The 18,008-nt window shown below is 41.7% G+C and overlaps 1 protein-coding gene across 1 annotated transcript; it reads left to right on the top strand.

Annotated features, from left to right (window-relative positions):
• The first annotated feature begins 2,099 nt into the window (after positions 1 to 2,099).
• Positions 2,100 to 15,463, top strand: fbxl20 (F-box and leucine-rich repeat protein 20). Its single transcript, XM_083930992.1, has 15 exons — positions 2,100 to 2,337; positions 5,392 to 5,453; positions 6,290 to 6,344; positions 6,492 to 6,566; positions 6,699 to 6,793; positions 6,899 to 6,967; positions 7,046 to 7,141; positions 7,383 to 7,509; positions 8,388 to 8,462; positions 9,156 to 9,286; positions 10,219 to 10,279; positions 10,401 to 10,445; positions 10,539 to 10,595; positions 10,697 to 10,909; positions 12,206 to 15,463. The coding sequence occupies exons 1-15, from the start codon at positions 2,296 to 2,298 to the stop codon at positions 12,311 to 12,313; spliced, it is 1,311 nt and encodes a 436-aa protein (XP_083787118.1). The 5' UTR covers positions 2,100 to 2,295; the 3' UTR covers positions 12,314 to 15,463.
• Positions 15,464 to 18,008: the final 2,545 nt, after the last annotated feature.

The raw sequence follows: 18,008 nt of genomic DNA, 5'->3' as shown, positions 1-18,008 counted from the left end.
TGTGGCTCCTGTGACTAGCAACTTCTGCGCACAGCGGAATGAACCGGAAACCGGAATGCTGTCAATCTAGGGGCGTATCATAGCAACGACCTATCGCAACCCATAGCCCGCCTACTGTTGTCGTGGTAGTGCGCCAGCAACAGCAAACTGCTCAGAGATGAATCATTCTGCACAAGTAAAACCGGGTAAATTAAGTATTTTTCATTTTAAACAAAACAACTTTAATTATTGACCTCATAAATGGAAGTATCAGGATCATGGTTGGTTTCAAATTTTAAACACCACCAGGGTGGATTACCAACAGGCAAAATGAGCAGCTGCCCCAGGACCCTGAAAGCTCCAAGATTTCATTATACAGACTATGGTGTCAACTTTGTTCTGAAAACATGTTTGGGAATATGCACCACTACGGTAAACATATAGACTGGCATGATAAGGGCCTTTTATAGTAGTTCCTGCCTTATTATCTAATGTTTAGGCCTAGTCTTCACAAATTTAGTTGTATTACTTTCATCATCTTACTCACTGCATTCGTGAATGAATGTGTTCAATCAAATGACTTCAGAAAAGGGAATATTCTAGATTATTCACAAAAAATCAAAATAAAATAGGCCTATATATTGCACAGAGATAAGATAAAATAAGATGAGATTCAACTTTATTTATCTTGAGGGAAATTGTGCAGCAGGTGGATGGAAAAACAGAATAAAAGTGTAAAAACCAAATGTACATAATAAACAGATTAACAATAGTGCCATACATATAAACAGATGAACAGTAAGATGCAAATAAAAAGATAGAATTGTTGAGTTTGATAGAACAGGGTTGTATGGAAGCTGCTTTTTTATTTCAAACAAAGACTGTCTGATTTTTGCTTAAATTATCAAGTCACAAGTTAGGTCTACTAGGAAATCTGAATTTCCCTAAGATGAATAAATAAGGTATGCATTATTATTATTATTGTTTTTATTATTATTATTACTATTATGAAAACATTTAGAAGTCAGACTTAATGTGTATAACAATCACTGGGCTATTTAATTAAATAATAATATAATATAATATAATTAAATAGTGTAGGTTAAAAGTTAAGTTGTTTTTTCTTCAAGGAGAAAAAGTTATCATGCATTAAACATAAATTAGTCTTTACTAATACTTCATAAAGTGAGCCAAGTCATCTGGCATGGTAGCATAACCATTTACCTGCAGCAGCAATTGTACAATTACTAGGTGGTATTTTGATCAAAGAAGTCTGACTCAGATTTTTCGCGGTTGGGGAAAGAAACATGTGGAACATTAAAAAAGTCACATTTTATTGTGGCATTGAATTGTTGTCAAGCGTGTGCTCCCAGTTTGATGACGCAGAATGACGAGCAGCCGTCCTTGGATGCTGATTGGATCCGCTGCCTAACTGGGGCGTGGCTAACGATAAACGAGGAAGTGTCGTTTCCCACAGTCACAACACTGTATGTTTGAAAACAATAAATGCAAAAGAATGGAGTTAATAAGCATTTGGGTGGCTAATGTGTACAATGAGAACAAATCCTCCGCTTATAGTAGGCATACGTTACATGAATCTCACTGTAACACAAATAAACGCTTTGGCCCACACTTCAATGACAGGACTTAGGCCTCTTTGTCTTGGGTCGTGTCAAAATAACCCCCCTTTGCATCAAATTTGAAGAAAAAAAAAAATAATTTAACCATGAAACCTGTTGTCTCAGAGCAGGTATTCGTGCTACATGGGCTGTCAAAAGGTTGACACCCCATTTTGATATTTATCTACAGCTCCTGAGCTGGTACTGGGCCTGCTGCTGTGAGCTTTGGGTTTAAAGGACCAGCCAACAAGTGAGTTGTCGTTTTTTGGGTGTGAGAGTTTGGGGTAATACATACCTCAGCGCAATTTTCATTATTTTGATTGTATTTCTAAGTGATGTAGGCGTAGTACCAGCTCCATTTTTTAGTCTGCCAGGTCCTATTCCCGTCTGGCTATTGTGTGGATGGATAGAAAGCTGTAGCTATTATAGGGGGAGGGGGAGGAGGAGGAGGAGGTAAGAGGAGCAGATAAGAGACCTGCCTTATTGGTTGCACGGCTGCCTGTAGCTCATATTTTTTACCAGAAACAAGCCGTTTGTTTTATACAGGCCCGAAGAACAACGACATCGCACCCCTAAGGAGCTACTGAGAGGACGGTAGCATGATAGTCGTGGAGGGGACTCGGCAGGAAGAGGGCCCGTATCTGCATTTCACTTCGCCTGCACCGAATTCATTGAGTCGGTAACCAGCAGTCCCGACATGGGGAAGGAGGTAAATGGTGTTTCGCGGAGCCGGTTTGAGGTGAGTTATTATCTTGACAGTTACTGACACACACTCAGTGTAGCTGTTAAACACGTTAGGGTTAGGATATATGGGGCCTACACGGTGACTGTCGCTGTGTTTATTGTAAAAACTGCGCTCACGGTGAAGGCTGTTGATGCAGCTTCCGCAGTCAATGTTTGGGGATTAGGCTAGGTCTGTTGTTTTGTCTCCAACCACACATATAGCCTAGAAATGGCATGTTGTTTAGTTGAAGACACGCGTGGGAGTTTTCCATTAAGCCTAAAAACGAAAGTTTTTTTTAAAGGTCTAAAACGTTATCCTCGATTTCCCCCTGTGTGCCCGTCAAAACAAAGACACCGAGGCTACACAGAGCTACACCGAGCACCAGCACATTATCATGCTTATGCCAGGAACAATGAATGTGTCGACTTCACTTGTCTGCAAAGCTGTTTTATAATGGCTGATATCTGTCTGGTTGTGATTTTTTTATACCACTTTTGTCGGGTTGTTTTTGTGTATAATATCCATGGCCGCTGCGGTAGTGGGGGGCCTCTGGTTGTGACTGCTACACGCACAAAAACTATCAACAAACAGGCCCCAAGCTGACACAATTAAAACACCGTATAGCTTTATTGATAGCAGTAGGGTCACATGTACACACACCTAAGCTACGGTGTTGTTCTGTAGCGTTTACCAATGTGCAAACTTTGTGTCGCAGCCGCAACGTTAGCTGAATATGTTTGGTGGAAACTTGCACTCAAAACGCTCCATTGTATCCGGCCGGTGACATTGGGGCTGTGTAGCCGGAGAGAGCACTTGGGCGTTGTTTTAATCCCCCAGCTAGCGTGGGATTTGTGTGTGGTTTTATTTATTTTTAACGGTGCATCAGCTGACGGACTCAGAAGATTCAGGCCGTTACCTTCTGGCCCGACAGCTGCGGTGGAGCCATAGCTGTGTCAAGCTGAACGGAACTAGGCCAGGAGAAACCGGAAGTAGCGCTACATTGACTTCAAAATAATATGTGTTGCATTTTGGGACTGGGGCTCCTGTTGAGACAGCATAGCCTACCTGCTGTATAGCTTTTACTTTAAATTGGGCTCATTTCTAGTATTGTAAGTTGTTTAGAATAGGTTTTACATGGAATTTAGAGTTGGGACCCCCTATCACGTACTTTACCCTATGTTTTTACTGCATATATACTTTCTGTATCCATTTAGCCAGGAGTTTATTGGTTATCCTATACTGATTTTTTTTTTTTATACCTCCCTCGTGTTTTTGTAAGCTGCTGGAAATTGAATTTCCTTAAACCAATTCATGAGTTCTTGAAGTTGCATGTATTGTACTGATTTTGTCATTGTGGAGAATGAGATAAGATCACTTTTAAGTATGTTTGAAGTGCCATTTTCATTTCTTAGTTTATTTGTCAGGGACAATCTATCCACCATAAATAATATAGTTTAAAAACATTCTATTTTATTAACTAATTTCAATTGTTAGTACATCCATTAAATGGGGACTGTATGCCTTCAAAAACCTCAGTGGTCAAAGGTTCAAAGTTAAAACCCAATATCTACATCGTATGTAATTGAGAGTTTTATTTTGACAGGCATTTCCAGAAATGTCCTCTTGCGTTTTGTCTGACTTTACTGCTCTGCAGTCATCTGTTGTGTATCAGCCCTAAACAAAAGACTACAGCCCTCTGAAAACCAGACAGGCATGAACTAACCCCTAATTCTATTTACCAATTAAAAGTAATATGTAGATAACTATTGTGATTGAAATTACCACTTTATTGTGTATAATTGGGTGTATTGATGTAAGACTTGTTGAAGCAGTTAAAACAGTAGGTAATACAAATTGTTAATTACTGATGTTATCACTTTTTGTTTTGCTTTACTGCTTCTTTAGCTGGAGGATACATCTCACCCAGCTTTTTACCTCCTGCCAGTCCTGCCTCACTGGCTATAGCTGACCAGTGGAGAAAACATAATGCTCACATTCATGCAGCATCAGGTTCATTTTATGTTAGATTACAAAAGGGGACAGTGTTTGCCCGTTGACCATGTGCATCTGTTTCTTTGGAAATGGCCCTGGATTACTTGGCCAGAAGTGAGTGAGTGAGTGAGTAAGTGAGTGAGTGAGTGAGGGCAGCCCTGTCAATTCTTTTTTTCATGAGCAATAGTGTTTAAGTGTTTAAATCCCTCAAAATCTGAAGATATTTTAAATGTGGTTTGAAGTTAGACACATAAATATCACACCGTAAACTCTTTCTTTTGTTTAAAAACAAACATTTATTTTGGGATCATGGAAGCTTCATATTTGTGCAAATAAGGACAAAATTCCTTCTTAATCATGTCACAGATTATCATAATCTTGTAAGTAGCGCGTGCACTTCTTATTTACACACTAAAGCCCCCCACCCCTCTATTAACCTGTTCCTGGTTTAGATTGGATGAAAATGTGTTTTGCCAGATGTTGTTTCATTTGCTTTGTTATGAGTAAGTGGATGCACCCAAATGTCATCTTAACGTCTTATATTTTACAGTCTATCTTATGGGAACCCTGGAGTCCTCAATAAGTGTGCACCTAAATAAACGGGTCTTCATCAATGCTAATTTGTTGTCACTTCGTGTACTGAGGCTCTTTCTTTGGATTATAGGCTAATATTTGCACTTGCATAGCGTGCAGTTATTTGTGAGGAAACTCATTTGCTGTTTGCAGATGTGTTGTAACCAATTCCAGGGCAGGAAGTAAGGGGAGAAAGCATGCAGAAAAGATAACATGAAAGCAGACGCCATCACAAGTCTGAAGTAGACAGGGCAAAGTCCTCTCCTTGCACCTCTTTTGCTTAGAAGACACACATTCCAGACTCCTGTACTGCTTTATCTTCACCTCAATGTTTTTCAAGATTTGACATTGAATGCATCTCAGTTAATAAGATTATGATCACCTATCCTTGTTTATATGCTGGGGCTGTCCTTGGGTGTGGTTGAGTGGATGGAGGGGGGGCCCCCAGCTACAGTAAATTAAAACAGACTGACAGAACTAATATTATCCTCTGCATCCCTTCAGATGTTCACAAACAGCGATGAGGCGGTCATCAATAAGAAGCTGCCTAAGGAGCTGTTGCTACGGTGAGTGACATTTGAAAACACTTCAATCACAATCTGAAGGGATTTTTGCAAGCAAAAATGGCATGTCGCATACTCCACACCCAACTATCTGCCTTCGCTCCCAATCAGCACTTTCAATCATACACAAAGGCGCAATTGCTCTTGCACCACCTTCCTCCCTCTACAACACCCAAACACAAACGCACACGTTGTGTATCCCACAATCTGTACTGTATAATCCCTCTCCCTTTAGCAAATAGTTCAACTAAACTAAGCACCAGGATGCAAGTTTTTTCACCCCATCCTACTCCGCTCCCCCAATGCTAAAACTCTAATTAAAAACAGATGCTTGAGGCTATAAGGCATTCAAATCGAGATCAGGCAAAAAAACAAACTCAAGAGCCCCTGAGCAAACAGAAGATGAAGGCCATAACTCAATCCTCGGCCTTGCCAGCCAGGCTGCCTGTGCTGCGGCTGCTGACTCTGTGCTGCCTTGCCAGGTTCAGTGCCCTGATTTGTGAGGTTGGCAGGTTGTGCTGGGACTCACTGCATCCCTGCTTCAACTTTAATATACTTTTTGCTGCATTGAGGGATCTTTTATAGTAAGTTTCCAACTCTGTTCCGTAGACGCATATTAGCCCGTCGTCCTCGCCAGGACCCCACTTTGAGTAAACACATCTATCTTGCAAAGAGGGTAAACACATCTATCCTGCCTACAGTCAAAGACAATATTAGCTGATTTACTCACCCCCCCGTGCTGTGAGTGGAAGCTGGGTTGAGTCGGGCAGTTTAGTGTAAAGAGGAGGCTTCTGGCATCGGGGCTCAGGGTCTCTAAACCGTCCCTGTCTGTCTTCCAGAATCTTCTCCTTTCTGGATGTGGTGACACTCTGTCGCTGTGCCCAGGTCTCACGGGTGAGTCTGTGTTCACAAGGTGTGTGTACGCATGTGTGCGTGACTGTGCGTGTTTTGTCTGTGTGTTTTTAGTATGTGTGCGTTTATGTGGTATGTTTGAGAATAAACTTGACCCTAAACGTCTTGTTTCTCCCTCCGTGCTCTCAGTCCTGGAATGTTCTGGCCTTGGATGGCAGCAACTGGCAACGAATCGACCTTTTTGACTTTCAGAGGGACATTGAGGTGAGGAAATCTGATCTCCACTTACCTCTTACCTGTGACTACAGTCTTTGTTGGTCCATTCAAACTCATCATCTATCAGCACAGCAGTGTAGAAACAAACGCAGTAGGCTGAGTGGATTGTTTTTGTTGCAGGGCCGGGTGGTGGAGAACATCTCAAAGCGATGTGGGGGGTTCCTTAGGAAGCTGAGCCTGCGGGGTTGCCTGGGTGTGGGTGACAGCGCCCTGAGGTGAGTTTGTTGAAGACTTGGCCCAACAGATATTCTAGTTCTGCTTCAGACTCTGGGGAGAGCAAGACAGACAAGTTCTGGCTGACTTTATTTTTCTTTCTATAGGACTTTCTCGCAGAACTGTAGGAACATTGAGCTGCTTAGTTTAAATGGCTGCACCAAGATCACTGACAGGTATGTGCATTATTCTGGGATGTGTATCATAAAATGCCACTTCTCCTTCGAAACTCTCAATGTCTTTCTCTTCTGCAGCACGTGTAATAGCCTCAGTAAGTTCTGTCCAAAGCTGAAGCACCTGGACCTCTCCTCTTGTACCTCAATCACCAACCTGTCACTAAAAGCTCTCAGGTGTGTAGGGTCAACTTTGTGATGTACACTATTGCTGAATTTACAACATATTCTTGATCCTTATTCAAAATCATCAGATTCTGTTATGCCTCATTGATTAAAAATGAAATTTTGACAGTGCATGTGGATGGTACAAAGGGTACTTAAATATTGTCTACTTTCAGTGTCTCTCTCATCTAATATAGTTTTCTTGCTTTTTTTTCCACCTCTCACCTTTCCTTTTCTTATTTGCCCCTGTCAGTGAGGGTTGTCCCCTGCTGGAGCAGCTCAACATCTCCTGGTGTGATCAGGTCACCAAGGATGGCATCCAGGCCCTGGTGCGTTGCTGTCCTGGACTCAAAGGCCTTTTCCTCAAGGGATGCACACAGGTATGCTTATGGCTTCGTATGAGCTGAAGATACGAGATGGAAGTAGTGATGGGCAAAGCAGTTCTTTTCAGTGTACTCAATCAATTCATTAAAAAAGATCTGTTCACTGAATTGCTTAATGCTTGACCGGAGCTGCGACTGTGCATAGTTCCACTCACTGAATTGAACCATTGTTCACCTAAAGATTTGTTCTTTTGAATTGATCTTTCATGAATAACACAACACTGAGATGCAGGCCAGGGGTAGCAAATGATTTAATTCAGTATACAATTGAATTGGATAAATCTGAAAGCTATTTATTTTGTAGATCATTGGTGACTTCTTAGGTGCACTATTCTTGTTGCTGAACACTGCACTGGTGTGTGACACTATTGTTTATACATTTCATAATAGTAGCCATTACTTTTATTACCAAGTTCCTCTTATTCCAGTAGATCAGTTATTGCTACTGCAGACATAAAATGCTTCACTTCCTGTGCAACAGAGGATGTTTCTAAAGGAAAGGCATGCCAGATACTGTTTACAGCAAATGTGAACGCCCTCATATAACACCATCCTGTTCTATCAACAGTCGACACTACAGTGTGAAAATACAACCGCATATTTCTGTGATGATGTCACAGATCATTAATTTAAAGGACAAAAGAAATCACACCATTTACGTTCAGTTACCAGAAGTCTTCATTCACCTTAATGGTCATTTTAGAGGCTGTAGTTTGTGGTGCTGCTGAATTTTATTGTATTATATCTGATATATTGAGCAACAGTGAGAGTAGAGGGGTTTGGTGGGATAATCTTAGTATGCTTTATTATACATTTAATACATGTAGTGTGATCACAGATGACTGTTGTCTTCCCTCTATCGATCTCTTCCACAGCTAGAGGACGAGGCTCTGAAGCATATCGGGGCTCACTGTCCAGAGCTGGTCACACTCAACTTGCAGACATGCTCAGTAAGTACAGGAAGATGAATCCAATTATTTCATATTGTTTCAATGGTATGTCTCTCTGTAAACATTGTTATAAAACCCTGCATCTGGACCTTTGGTATAAAGTAAAAAGTACACAAAACACTGTTGGTTACTTTCCAGTATATCGGTTGATGTGCACCAATTACATCTAGTTCTACTCAACTCAAAGCTCATTGTAGACTTCAAGCCCATATAGCCTATAGTCTTTGAAGCCTGCTCACACAGTGGATATATTTTTCCTGTCCCAGTAATCCCCCTTTTATATCACCACCTGAATTCTCATCGCCTCCTCAGCTCACACCTCAGGAACTCATCATCTCACCTTGTGCCAGTTCCTTGCCTAGCTATATCTCACACCTTCCTCCTCTGCTTGATCTCCAGAGTTTTGTTGAGCAATTCTTAAAAGAGAAAATGCAGGAGCAAAGAAATCCCCTCATTAGCTGAGTGTTAAAGTATGTGACTATATGTTGTTAGACACTGATTTCTTATGATGCATAGTTACTGCTGATCAGTAGACCCCCCCCCCCCACACACACACACACACACACACACACACACACACACACACACACACACACACACACACACACACACACACACACACACACACACACACACACACACACACACACACACACACAAATAAACAAACTTACACTCTCTTTCTTTGAGCAGCAGATCACAGATGAGGGCCTCATCACAATTTGCCGGGGTTGTCACCGCCTGCAGTCTCTGTGCGTGTCAGGCTGTGCCAATATCACAGACGCCATCCTGCACGCCCTAGGACAGAACTGCCCTCGCCTCAGGTGACTTTACACACCTACACACATACACACACACACACCCCTACTGGTGCAAGTCTTATTTTTTCTGTTTAGTCTGATAATGAATCTTAAAGGGATAGCTCAGGATTTGAAGGGGGTTTGTATGAGATTATTTTCCATAGCTACAAAATGCACTGCTCTGGAGTTGGCCAGAAGCTAAACATATTTAAGCCACTTAAATAAGGCTCACCTAAAATTACATCACTACCAGTTCAAGTGAATGCTACATTTAAAACATTTTCACAGCTTGATCTTAGCGCAAGACAGCCCTGTGTACGTTTACGCCGCTGTAATTGAAGCCATTTTTTTTGCTCTCGTCAAAGCCACCAGATTTCGTAGAACACGGCACTGCCTCGGTTGGTTTGTTTGTTTGTTAGTCACACAATAACACAAGCTAATGAACCAATCAAGGCAGCAGAAGACCAGCATATCCTGTGTTCTGCAAAGTAAAGTTACTGTTTTTGTCAAACCAGTCTGGTGGCTTTGAAGAGAGCTTAGATAATGTCTTCAGTTCCCTGTTGGAAAGTGCTGTCTGACAGCAAGGTAAAGTGGTAAAAATATTCCAAATATAGTGTACACTTAAACTTATATTGTTTTTTAGTTGGCTAAAATAGCATTACATTTCTTACCTTTGGTAAAGTACCTCTTACAACCACACTTCAAAAGATCTGAACTATTCCTTTCATGGGTGGATATTTTATCTTATTGTAGAATAATGATCACAAAAATTTGATTTATTATTAAGTCAATCTTTACTGCAAGATCAAATAATAAGACTGTGAAGAGGAATAAATGAATGAATATATAAGTTGGCCTTTCTGCAGTAAAGGTATCTCAAGCCTTACTGTAGGTCCAGTTAAAGTCCGAAAGAGTGTCGACTGTATGTATAACTCTGATTCTCTTTCTCCTTTCAGAATATTAGAAGTGGCTCGCTGCTCTCAGCTTACAGATGTGGGCTTCACTACATTAGCAAGGGTGAGTGTGGCTTCTTTCTCTTGGTTGCATGCAAACAAAACATCTTAAAAACAAACTACAAACTATTTATTTCAGGATTTCACACACTATCTGTTTCTCTCGGTCTCTTTCTCTGCTGCAGAATTGTCATGAGCTTGAGAAGATGGATTTAGAAGAATGTGTGCAGGTAAATAAACAGCCCGAGCAACACGTATACTGTTTCGACTGTTGACGTGGCAACTGCAGGAGTGATATTTTTCTCTCTTTATTTTCGCATCAGATCACAGATGGCACACTCATCCAGCTGTCTATCCACTGCCCTCGTTTGCAAGTACTGGTGAGTGTATGGCTGCCACTCCTGTTGTATTTACATGCACCACATCAGTTTGTTCAAGTATACAATTGATTAATGGAGCTCCTGTGTTGGTTCTCCTGTAGAGTCTGTCTCACTGTGAGCTGATCACTGATGACGGCATTAGACACCTCGGCAGCGGCCCCTGCGCTCACGATCGTCTGGAGGTGATCGAGTTGGACAACTGCCCTCTGATCACAGACGCCTCGCTGGAGCACCTGAAGAACTGCCATAGTCTTGATCGCATTGAGCTCTATGACTGCCAGCAGATCACTCGTGCCGGCATCAAGAGACTAAGGGTGAGTTGTGTGCGCTAAGAACACTGAGTAAGCACTCGTTCATGTGGAGAATGTACTATAAACACACGTTTTGTGACCTTAACAGATGTCATTTTGGTGGCATTTGTGGATCAGCTCAATATATACATTTTACTTGCCTTAGTGATTGAAATGCTTTGGAACCCCAACATGTATATGCTCTCCATCCTGGCACAAGTCAACTCTTAACTTCATGAAATCACAAACACTATCCCTGATCAAGTCTGTCCCACTACATGTCACAGTCTTGAGGTGCTATCTAAACAAACCAACCCATTCCAGACATTGGATCCTTATTAAAGGTACCATGTGGAGTTTTTATTCGAGGATCCCTGTTTGGGTTTACATGTGCCTGTTTATAAGTTGACATGATATATAAGTCCCTGCCAATGGTTTCATATTATTCCACCGATCAACAGGTGAGAGTAACATGCCAAGAAACACAGTAATGAGGTCGTAAAGGTAGAGAAGAAGACGCCAAGCAAGTAAACATGGATATTAACATGGCATATTTGAAAATCGCCTTTCCAAATGTTTATTATGAAGTGTTATGAAGTGAACACAGAATGTAAATAAACAAAACTCCACAAGGCACCTTTAGTTTCTTTAATGAAAGTCTGTTGAAAATACAAACTTCTCCGTGACCTGTGAAGAGTATATGTAGGAGTCTGGGGGATTTCATTTGAGCCTAACATAAAATTCCAGATTGCACATCATTTCAGCAGCATGGCTCTCAGGGCTGCCACTAACGCTTAAATGTCATCTTACAATACTGATGTAGGGGCATTGAGCATAGCTGATGAGCAGCACTGCAATCTCAAAGTGAGGAAAAAGGAGTTTAAGATGAGCGTAGGTTTTACGAGTCAGACTGACATGGATCAGGGCTACACAGCCACATATTTTTGAGATGATTAGTTGCCCAGCTTGGAGTTAGCTAAACAAAAATGTATTTATTTTTTCAAAAGTATACTTCTCCTATCAACCTGATTAATGAAGCATACGATGAGAAGATTCAAGAGAGATGTCTTAGATTCAGACATTTGGTCCAAACTCTGTTGTTGGAGTCACCACTGTACCCACAAGAAGCGATGAATCAAAACTATGGTGTGAAATACAAACCGCAGTGAGGAATCACTCTGGTCTCATAATGCCTGAATTTAACTGTACTAAATAAATAAATTGCAGCCTGAATGGATTGGAGTTGTCCGTAACTTGATTTAAAGTATTTATATAATCCATTAACACATTTTCCTCTTTTTCCTTCTCTCCTCTCCACAGACCCATCTGCCTAACATCAAAGTGCATGCATACTTCGCCCCCGTCACTCCGCCCCCCTCCGTTGGGGGCAGCCGTCAGAGGTTTTGCCGCTGCTGTGTCCTGCTATGATGTAAAGACAACAACCCCCCCTCTCCCCCGTGTCCCTCGTACACGCTCCCCGCAGCCCGTCACTTGACCCCTGACCTGCTGTCCCCCTCCTGGCGCCCTGTCATAGAGTACGTGCTGGTGTGTCCCATCCTTTGGAGCTGTAAAGAGTGGGAGAGAGCCAAAATACGCTCCAAGGTCTTTGGTAACTTTCCCCTAAAACATTCCCGCCACGCCATCTCTCCACCACACACACACAGTACAGGCTTTCTGATATGCAGACACTTACACACACAGGTCAACTCTTAGAAGAATGTCACCACATTCCTGGTCTGTGTTCAGTGGATAAACCAGTATTACAAAGAGGGTTATGTAAAAAATCCAATGTGGTCATCACTGCTAAGGGATTGAACTCTTCATCACATGAAGTACAAAAGAATCAAAAACCATCAGTCCATATTTGAGAGGAGTTTCACTTATTTAGCACTTTGCGACAGATGACAGTTACAGCCTTTAAACAGAATATTGAAAAATCCCTCCTGCCTCCACGTTGAAGGTCACTTAATAGCTACCTCTAGACGGGAACTGGACTGAGTAAGAGCTGTGTAAGCTTTGTCCTGCAGGCTGTTTATTTCAAAAAGGGTCAGCCAGTAAACTGCAGACGCCTCCAACAAACATAGCAGAAAGCCTATTTTGTGATTTAAGAAAAGAAAAGCATACTTGCAGCTATTTGCACTTACAGTAAAGCAATGATGAGACACTTTACAAAAACGACCATCTCCGAATTTAAGTCTGGCATTTTACTAACACACACGAATCTTCACGCACACACTGAGCTTGCTACACTTGTACCCTCACCTCTCCGTGTCTCTGTTACAATCAGATGCTTCAATATACTGAAGAGGAAAAAAAGACAAAGTTTAATATTTTTCTAAAAATGGACACCAATTAAGACTCACAAGTGGAGACTTGAGAAGATGCCAAATGTTGCATGTAACACCTCTAGTTTTTTAAAATCTAAGTGTAAATATGGGAGGACCGCAGAGTCCCGAGAGTTGAAGCCAGCTAAACGACAGCTATGAGATGGGTTAGAGATACCCATCGATGGGTCTCTCTGAGGGGAACTACGGCGAAGCTCACACATGCTTGTTTAAGTGTGTTAGAATATGTGCTGGAGCTTTGGAGAGTCAAAAATGAGCCAGCAACTTAAAACTGAGTTTAACAGAAGAACTAACGCTGGCCTGTGAAAACTCAACAGAGTTATAAAGACGCTTGTTGGACAGAAGAAAAAAGAAGTCTGACATCACTACATGAATTCATGCTGTCAGACCAGAACAATGGAAAGAAAAAGCCAACTGAAAACAATCAAAAGTACGTATATTTTCAGTTAGTTTGATTTTTAGTTGCTCTTGTTTTTGCATCGGTGACGGTTCTGATTACGAGGAACTGGTGAACCACATGCAGCCGTGAGAGGACGTGCCCGCCGACTCCTCGACTCCTATGAGGCCTTGCAGGGGGACGGAGCGACAGCGGGTTGCACCCTGCCACCTGTGACCTCCGTCTGTCTGAGACCAGTGGCGCTGCAGGAGGTTTAGACCAGATCAGACCGGTGGAGTCACTGCAAGAGGAAGTCAACTGAATCTTGAGCGCACAATTCTGGCCTACTGACAGATAAGATGGAATGATTTTGTCACAATGGAGGGCTATAATGGACTTCGCCTCCCCCCACCCTATGAAGTATTGAAGCCTTTTCTTCTGGATTATCTTCTCCTGCACTTGCATCTGCTTTATTCTGTGTCTCTTTTTTTCTTCCCATTTCCTTTTTTTTTTTATGTATCTTTTACTGCTTTCCTTTCTGATCTTCCCTCTTCTCTCTTCTTTTTGCATTTCTGTTTTTGGTGTGGTTTGGATTGCGCCTGCTGTTCAGTGTCTCCAAGTTGAGTTTGAGCCCTCTTCCAGTCCTCAGTTTTGAATCTGCTGGTGTTTGTGTTTTTATTAAGAATTTATTGTTACTAAATGTCCCAGAGTGTAGCCTCTATCCAGGGGAAGAGTTGGCGCCAGTGCAATTGTAATAAATGTTCACATTTGAGTTGGATTTTTTTTAAATGCGAGTTGAGGAGGAGGAGTTGATGATGACTTGTATGTATGTACGATGTATGATGTAGCTTCTACTTATTGAATGTTTCCGTCAAGGAGAAGTCCTCGAGGTGGCTGTTCAGGCATTGTGTGCCACTTTAGCAGAATCAGATTTTTCTCCTATATGCGTGCTTTCCCCTCTTTCATTTTTATGCCTTGCTTTTCCCTCCCGCAATGCACTCTCCCCAAATACATGAAACAAGGCAGAAATTGGATAAACCCACTGTGGAATGTTGATCGCTCTCAAATGTTCCTGTTCTGGTTTAAGATGCACGCCGTCGGGCAAAACACTGATGATGATGATTCTATTCAGTTTGAGATTTGACAGCTATGGCAGGCAGGATAATGCAAACTGAGATGAATCCGGTGTAATCCAGTCTGATCTGTTTTGTTTGAATGGGGGTTTACGGGGGATTAGGAACAACTAAGAGTCAAAATGGCGGTGATATCTAATGTACTCTGTCGCTGTGCTCCGGGGTTAGGACGATTAACCTGTGGGGAAAAGGAAAAGTCGCAGGATTTAGACTATGAGCCTGGGTGCAACACCTGCTTTCTCTCGTCATGCCCTTTATGTGGCGCAGCCTGAGTCATCAGCGCTCTTAAGGCGAACACCCCTCCTGCTGGTTTTTATACGTAGACAAGAAACAACCTGTCATCAGTCTTTTCATGGTACAAAATACACTACAGGCTCTAGAAAGCAAAACACCAGACTTTATTCTTCCGCACAGTATCAAACACCTCTGTTTTGTTCTGTCAGAACCTGCCACCAGTTTACACAGAAGACGAGCTACCACGCTTTTTCTTGTCCCAAACACTGGAGTAAGGTTGAGGATTCAGACAGAGGGCAGGAGGTGAAACTACAGTATGTGTTCATCGTAGAGTGACACCTGAGAAACTTCAAACATTTTTGACAATGACTGTAGTTCATATAATTACTGTAAATCTTTTCCTTTTTGTTTCTTTCTTTTTTTTTCTTTTTTTTTTTACAATTAACCGATATAAATGAATATGTACGTATGAATAAATATATACCTATATTATTAAGACTTGTCTGGTTTTCTCTGCTGTTGAGCTTGTTCTTGTTTTATGGCTCATGGTTGTTTAGCATCATCAGAGCAGCAGATGGCAGCAGAGAGCCACATGTAATGATTCCTCCATCAGCTAGTGGCATGGTTTAGGATCTATCAGCTTTTCAATGAGGTGAATGATTTTTGCTTTAGTCAGAAGGAAAGTGGGGTAAACCAACAGTTCCCAGTTGGGAATATATAGTTTATTTTAAAGGAATTCATAAAAAGGAATTGTTCTTGTAGAAATTCTGGCAGTTTTTAAAGTGTTGTAATAGTCCGCCGTGTCTTTATTATGTGTTTGGGATTGTAACTATTCAGCCAAACACACTTTGCAATGTTTGTAAAAAATTCTAGGTGTTGAATTAGATGTTGTAGCCAGGGTAAAGTTTCCTTTGAGCACCTGGTTAAGTAAATCGCATCAAAACACACTGGACATGCTTTATGTTTTACAGTAAATCAGATGAAACTACATCTTGCAGGATTAGATCTGGCACAGGGTGAATAGATGATACATTTGTTTAAGTCTGTCCCATATGAACATTAAATCAGGTTTTGCTTCCTGTAATTATTCCCCCTTTCATACTAGTCATTAAAAGGTCTCTTGATATGCTTCCAATGTAACTGATGGGGGTAAATACTGTACATAGTCCTATTTCTGTGCAAAAACACTCCAAAGTTTATCTGAAGATAATGTGCATCTTCAGCAGTCTGAGTTAGACAAATCAAATAGATGTTGTTCAAAATGATATCTTATGAGTGAAAAATGCAGGGGAGTTTTGCACTAAAAATACTGCGACAGGCTTGAAAAATTGTGAACTTGAATTATTGGGGTGAATTATATTTTGCTCACAAGCACAGGTAGTGTGTCCCAGGTTTATACGTATTTTGGGTTTTTGCTAGAACCTGTTTTTCTCATACTGTATAATGTCCTGTAATCACCCTCTGTCTGAAGACTTTCTCAACTTTCGGGTTACCATCTGAGCCTTTAGAAATGAGCCGTCAGGACTTCTGTTTGGTTGGGATGTCACAGCTATATTATATATATCGGTAGAAAGTGCCACTACAGTTCCGTTACAGTTATTTCCCGGCTGCAGCGATGGTGCAGAGGCCGTTACTAGATGGTAACCCAAGACTTGTGAAATGGTTAAGGTAAGGCATTCTCTGAACCGTCATTGCAGCTCGAGGGATGGCTGTAGGGGCATTGTAGCAGCATGTTAAACCTATATAGGACAGTTGTGACATCACAACGGTACACAAGTCCTGATGGCTCATTTAAAGACACCGTTTTTGAATACAGGCTGTGTGCATTTCTCTGTGGAATGAGTGGGGAAAGGGAAGTTTGGGGTCCCCTGCTAAAACTGCTGCCCCCGCGACCCGACCCTGGATAAGCGGTTGAAGATGAGATGAGTGTTTTGATACTTTCACAGTATTTATATAACACCTCTATCTGCCTTATTAACTGGAATGGAAATCTCACATTTTTTTTTACAATAAGAGATTTTCAAAATGTGGCTGAGTGTGACATGTCAGACTTTTGGAGCTGAGGGGTCACTGCATGCAGATTCAAGTCTCTGTTTGACTGTGCTTACGTAGACATATCAGTATCAATTTATTTCAGTGGAAAGAGCAGTAGCTCTGGTGCTGTGACTTCACCATGACGACCGCTGTCACGACTGGGATCTGTCTTCCGCCGCATGGGACTCATTTTGTTGCTCTCATCCTCCCTATTATTTCCCCTGCCTCTAAATGACTGAGAGATCAATCTGTTTCCAATCCTGTTTTAATGTTCATTTTTAGCAGCCGTGTTCCGGCACCTGGGGCATCACATGGCGGATGAAAGGTGGGTGGCTCAGAGGGAGACATTTGAATGTATGTGTGTGTGTGTGTGTGTTATCTCCTTCAGCTATCTCTCTTCTGTTTCCTGCGTTTGAACACAGACGGATCAGATCGCAGCTCTCTGCACACCGCCCCACCAAGACATTGTGTTTCGGTTTATTTTTGACAGCAAAGCCACAGCTACACACTAGAAAACTTTTGACTTGGTTTTTGTTTTGTTTGTTTTTTTGTTCCTTTCATCAGTCACTAGCTGCTGTGCCCTGGCTCTCAGTAAAGCAATAATTAATGTGATAAGAGGTTCTCTCCCTCTGTCTTTATTCTGTCTCTTTCCTCCAACACAACCCACGCACAAGGACTTTCTGACAGCTTAGAGCAAACTTTGATGTCAGGCTTAGTTGAAATAATGCACTACAGATAAAAGAGAAATAATTTAATCACATTTAGAAGTCTTTCCTCCCTGTCTCACACTGACTGTACACACTGCACAGAAGCCTATATAAATGCCACTTATTACCTTTACTCCCCATGTCCTTTATCTTCATCAGTTAATGCAAAAATCAGTAGCTGTGACCACAGCCTTATTGCTTCATTCTCTTTCATCTGGTGTGCTGCAAAGGGGGCAATCAGTGGAAACGCACCCCGGGAGGTGGGTAAAACCAGGTAGGAAATGAGATTGCATT

The sequence above is a fragment of the Echiichthys vipera genome (genome assembly GCF_963691815.1).
Source record: "Echiichthys vipera genome assembly, chromosome: 17".
In the NCBI taxonomy this organism is placed as follows: domain Eukaryota; kingdom Metazoa; phylum Chordata; class Actinopteri; order Perciformes; family Trachinidae; genus Echiichthys; species Echiichthys vipera.
The sequence above is the reverse complement of the archived record's forward strand: the minus strand, read 5'-3'. Positions and strand labels throughout refer to the sequence as shown.

Excerpts from the sequence above, each read along its gene's own strand:
- fbxl20 (XM_083930992.1), top strand. The coding sequence starts at position 2,296 with ATGGGGAAGGAGGTAAATGGTGTTTCGCGGAGCCGGTTTGAG. Across the intron at positions 5,454-6,289 it reads CCTAAGGAGCTGTTGCTACG|AATCTTCTCCTTTCTGGATG; the intron begins GTGAGTGACATT and ends TCTGTCTTCCAG. Across the intron at positions 6,968-7,045 it reads TGCACCAAGATCACTGACAG|CACGTGTAATAGCCTCAGTA; the intron begins GTATGTGCATTA and ends TCTCTTCTGCAG.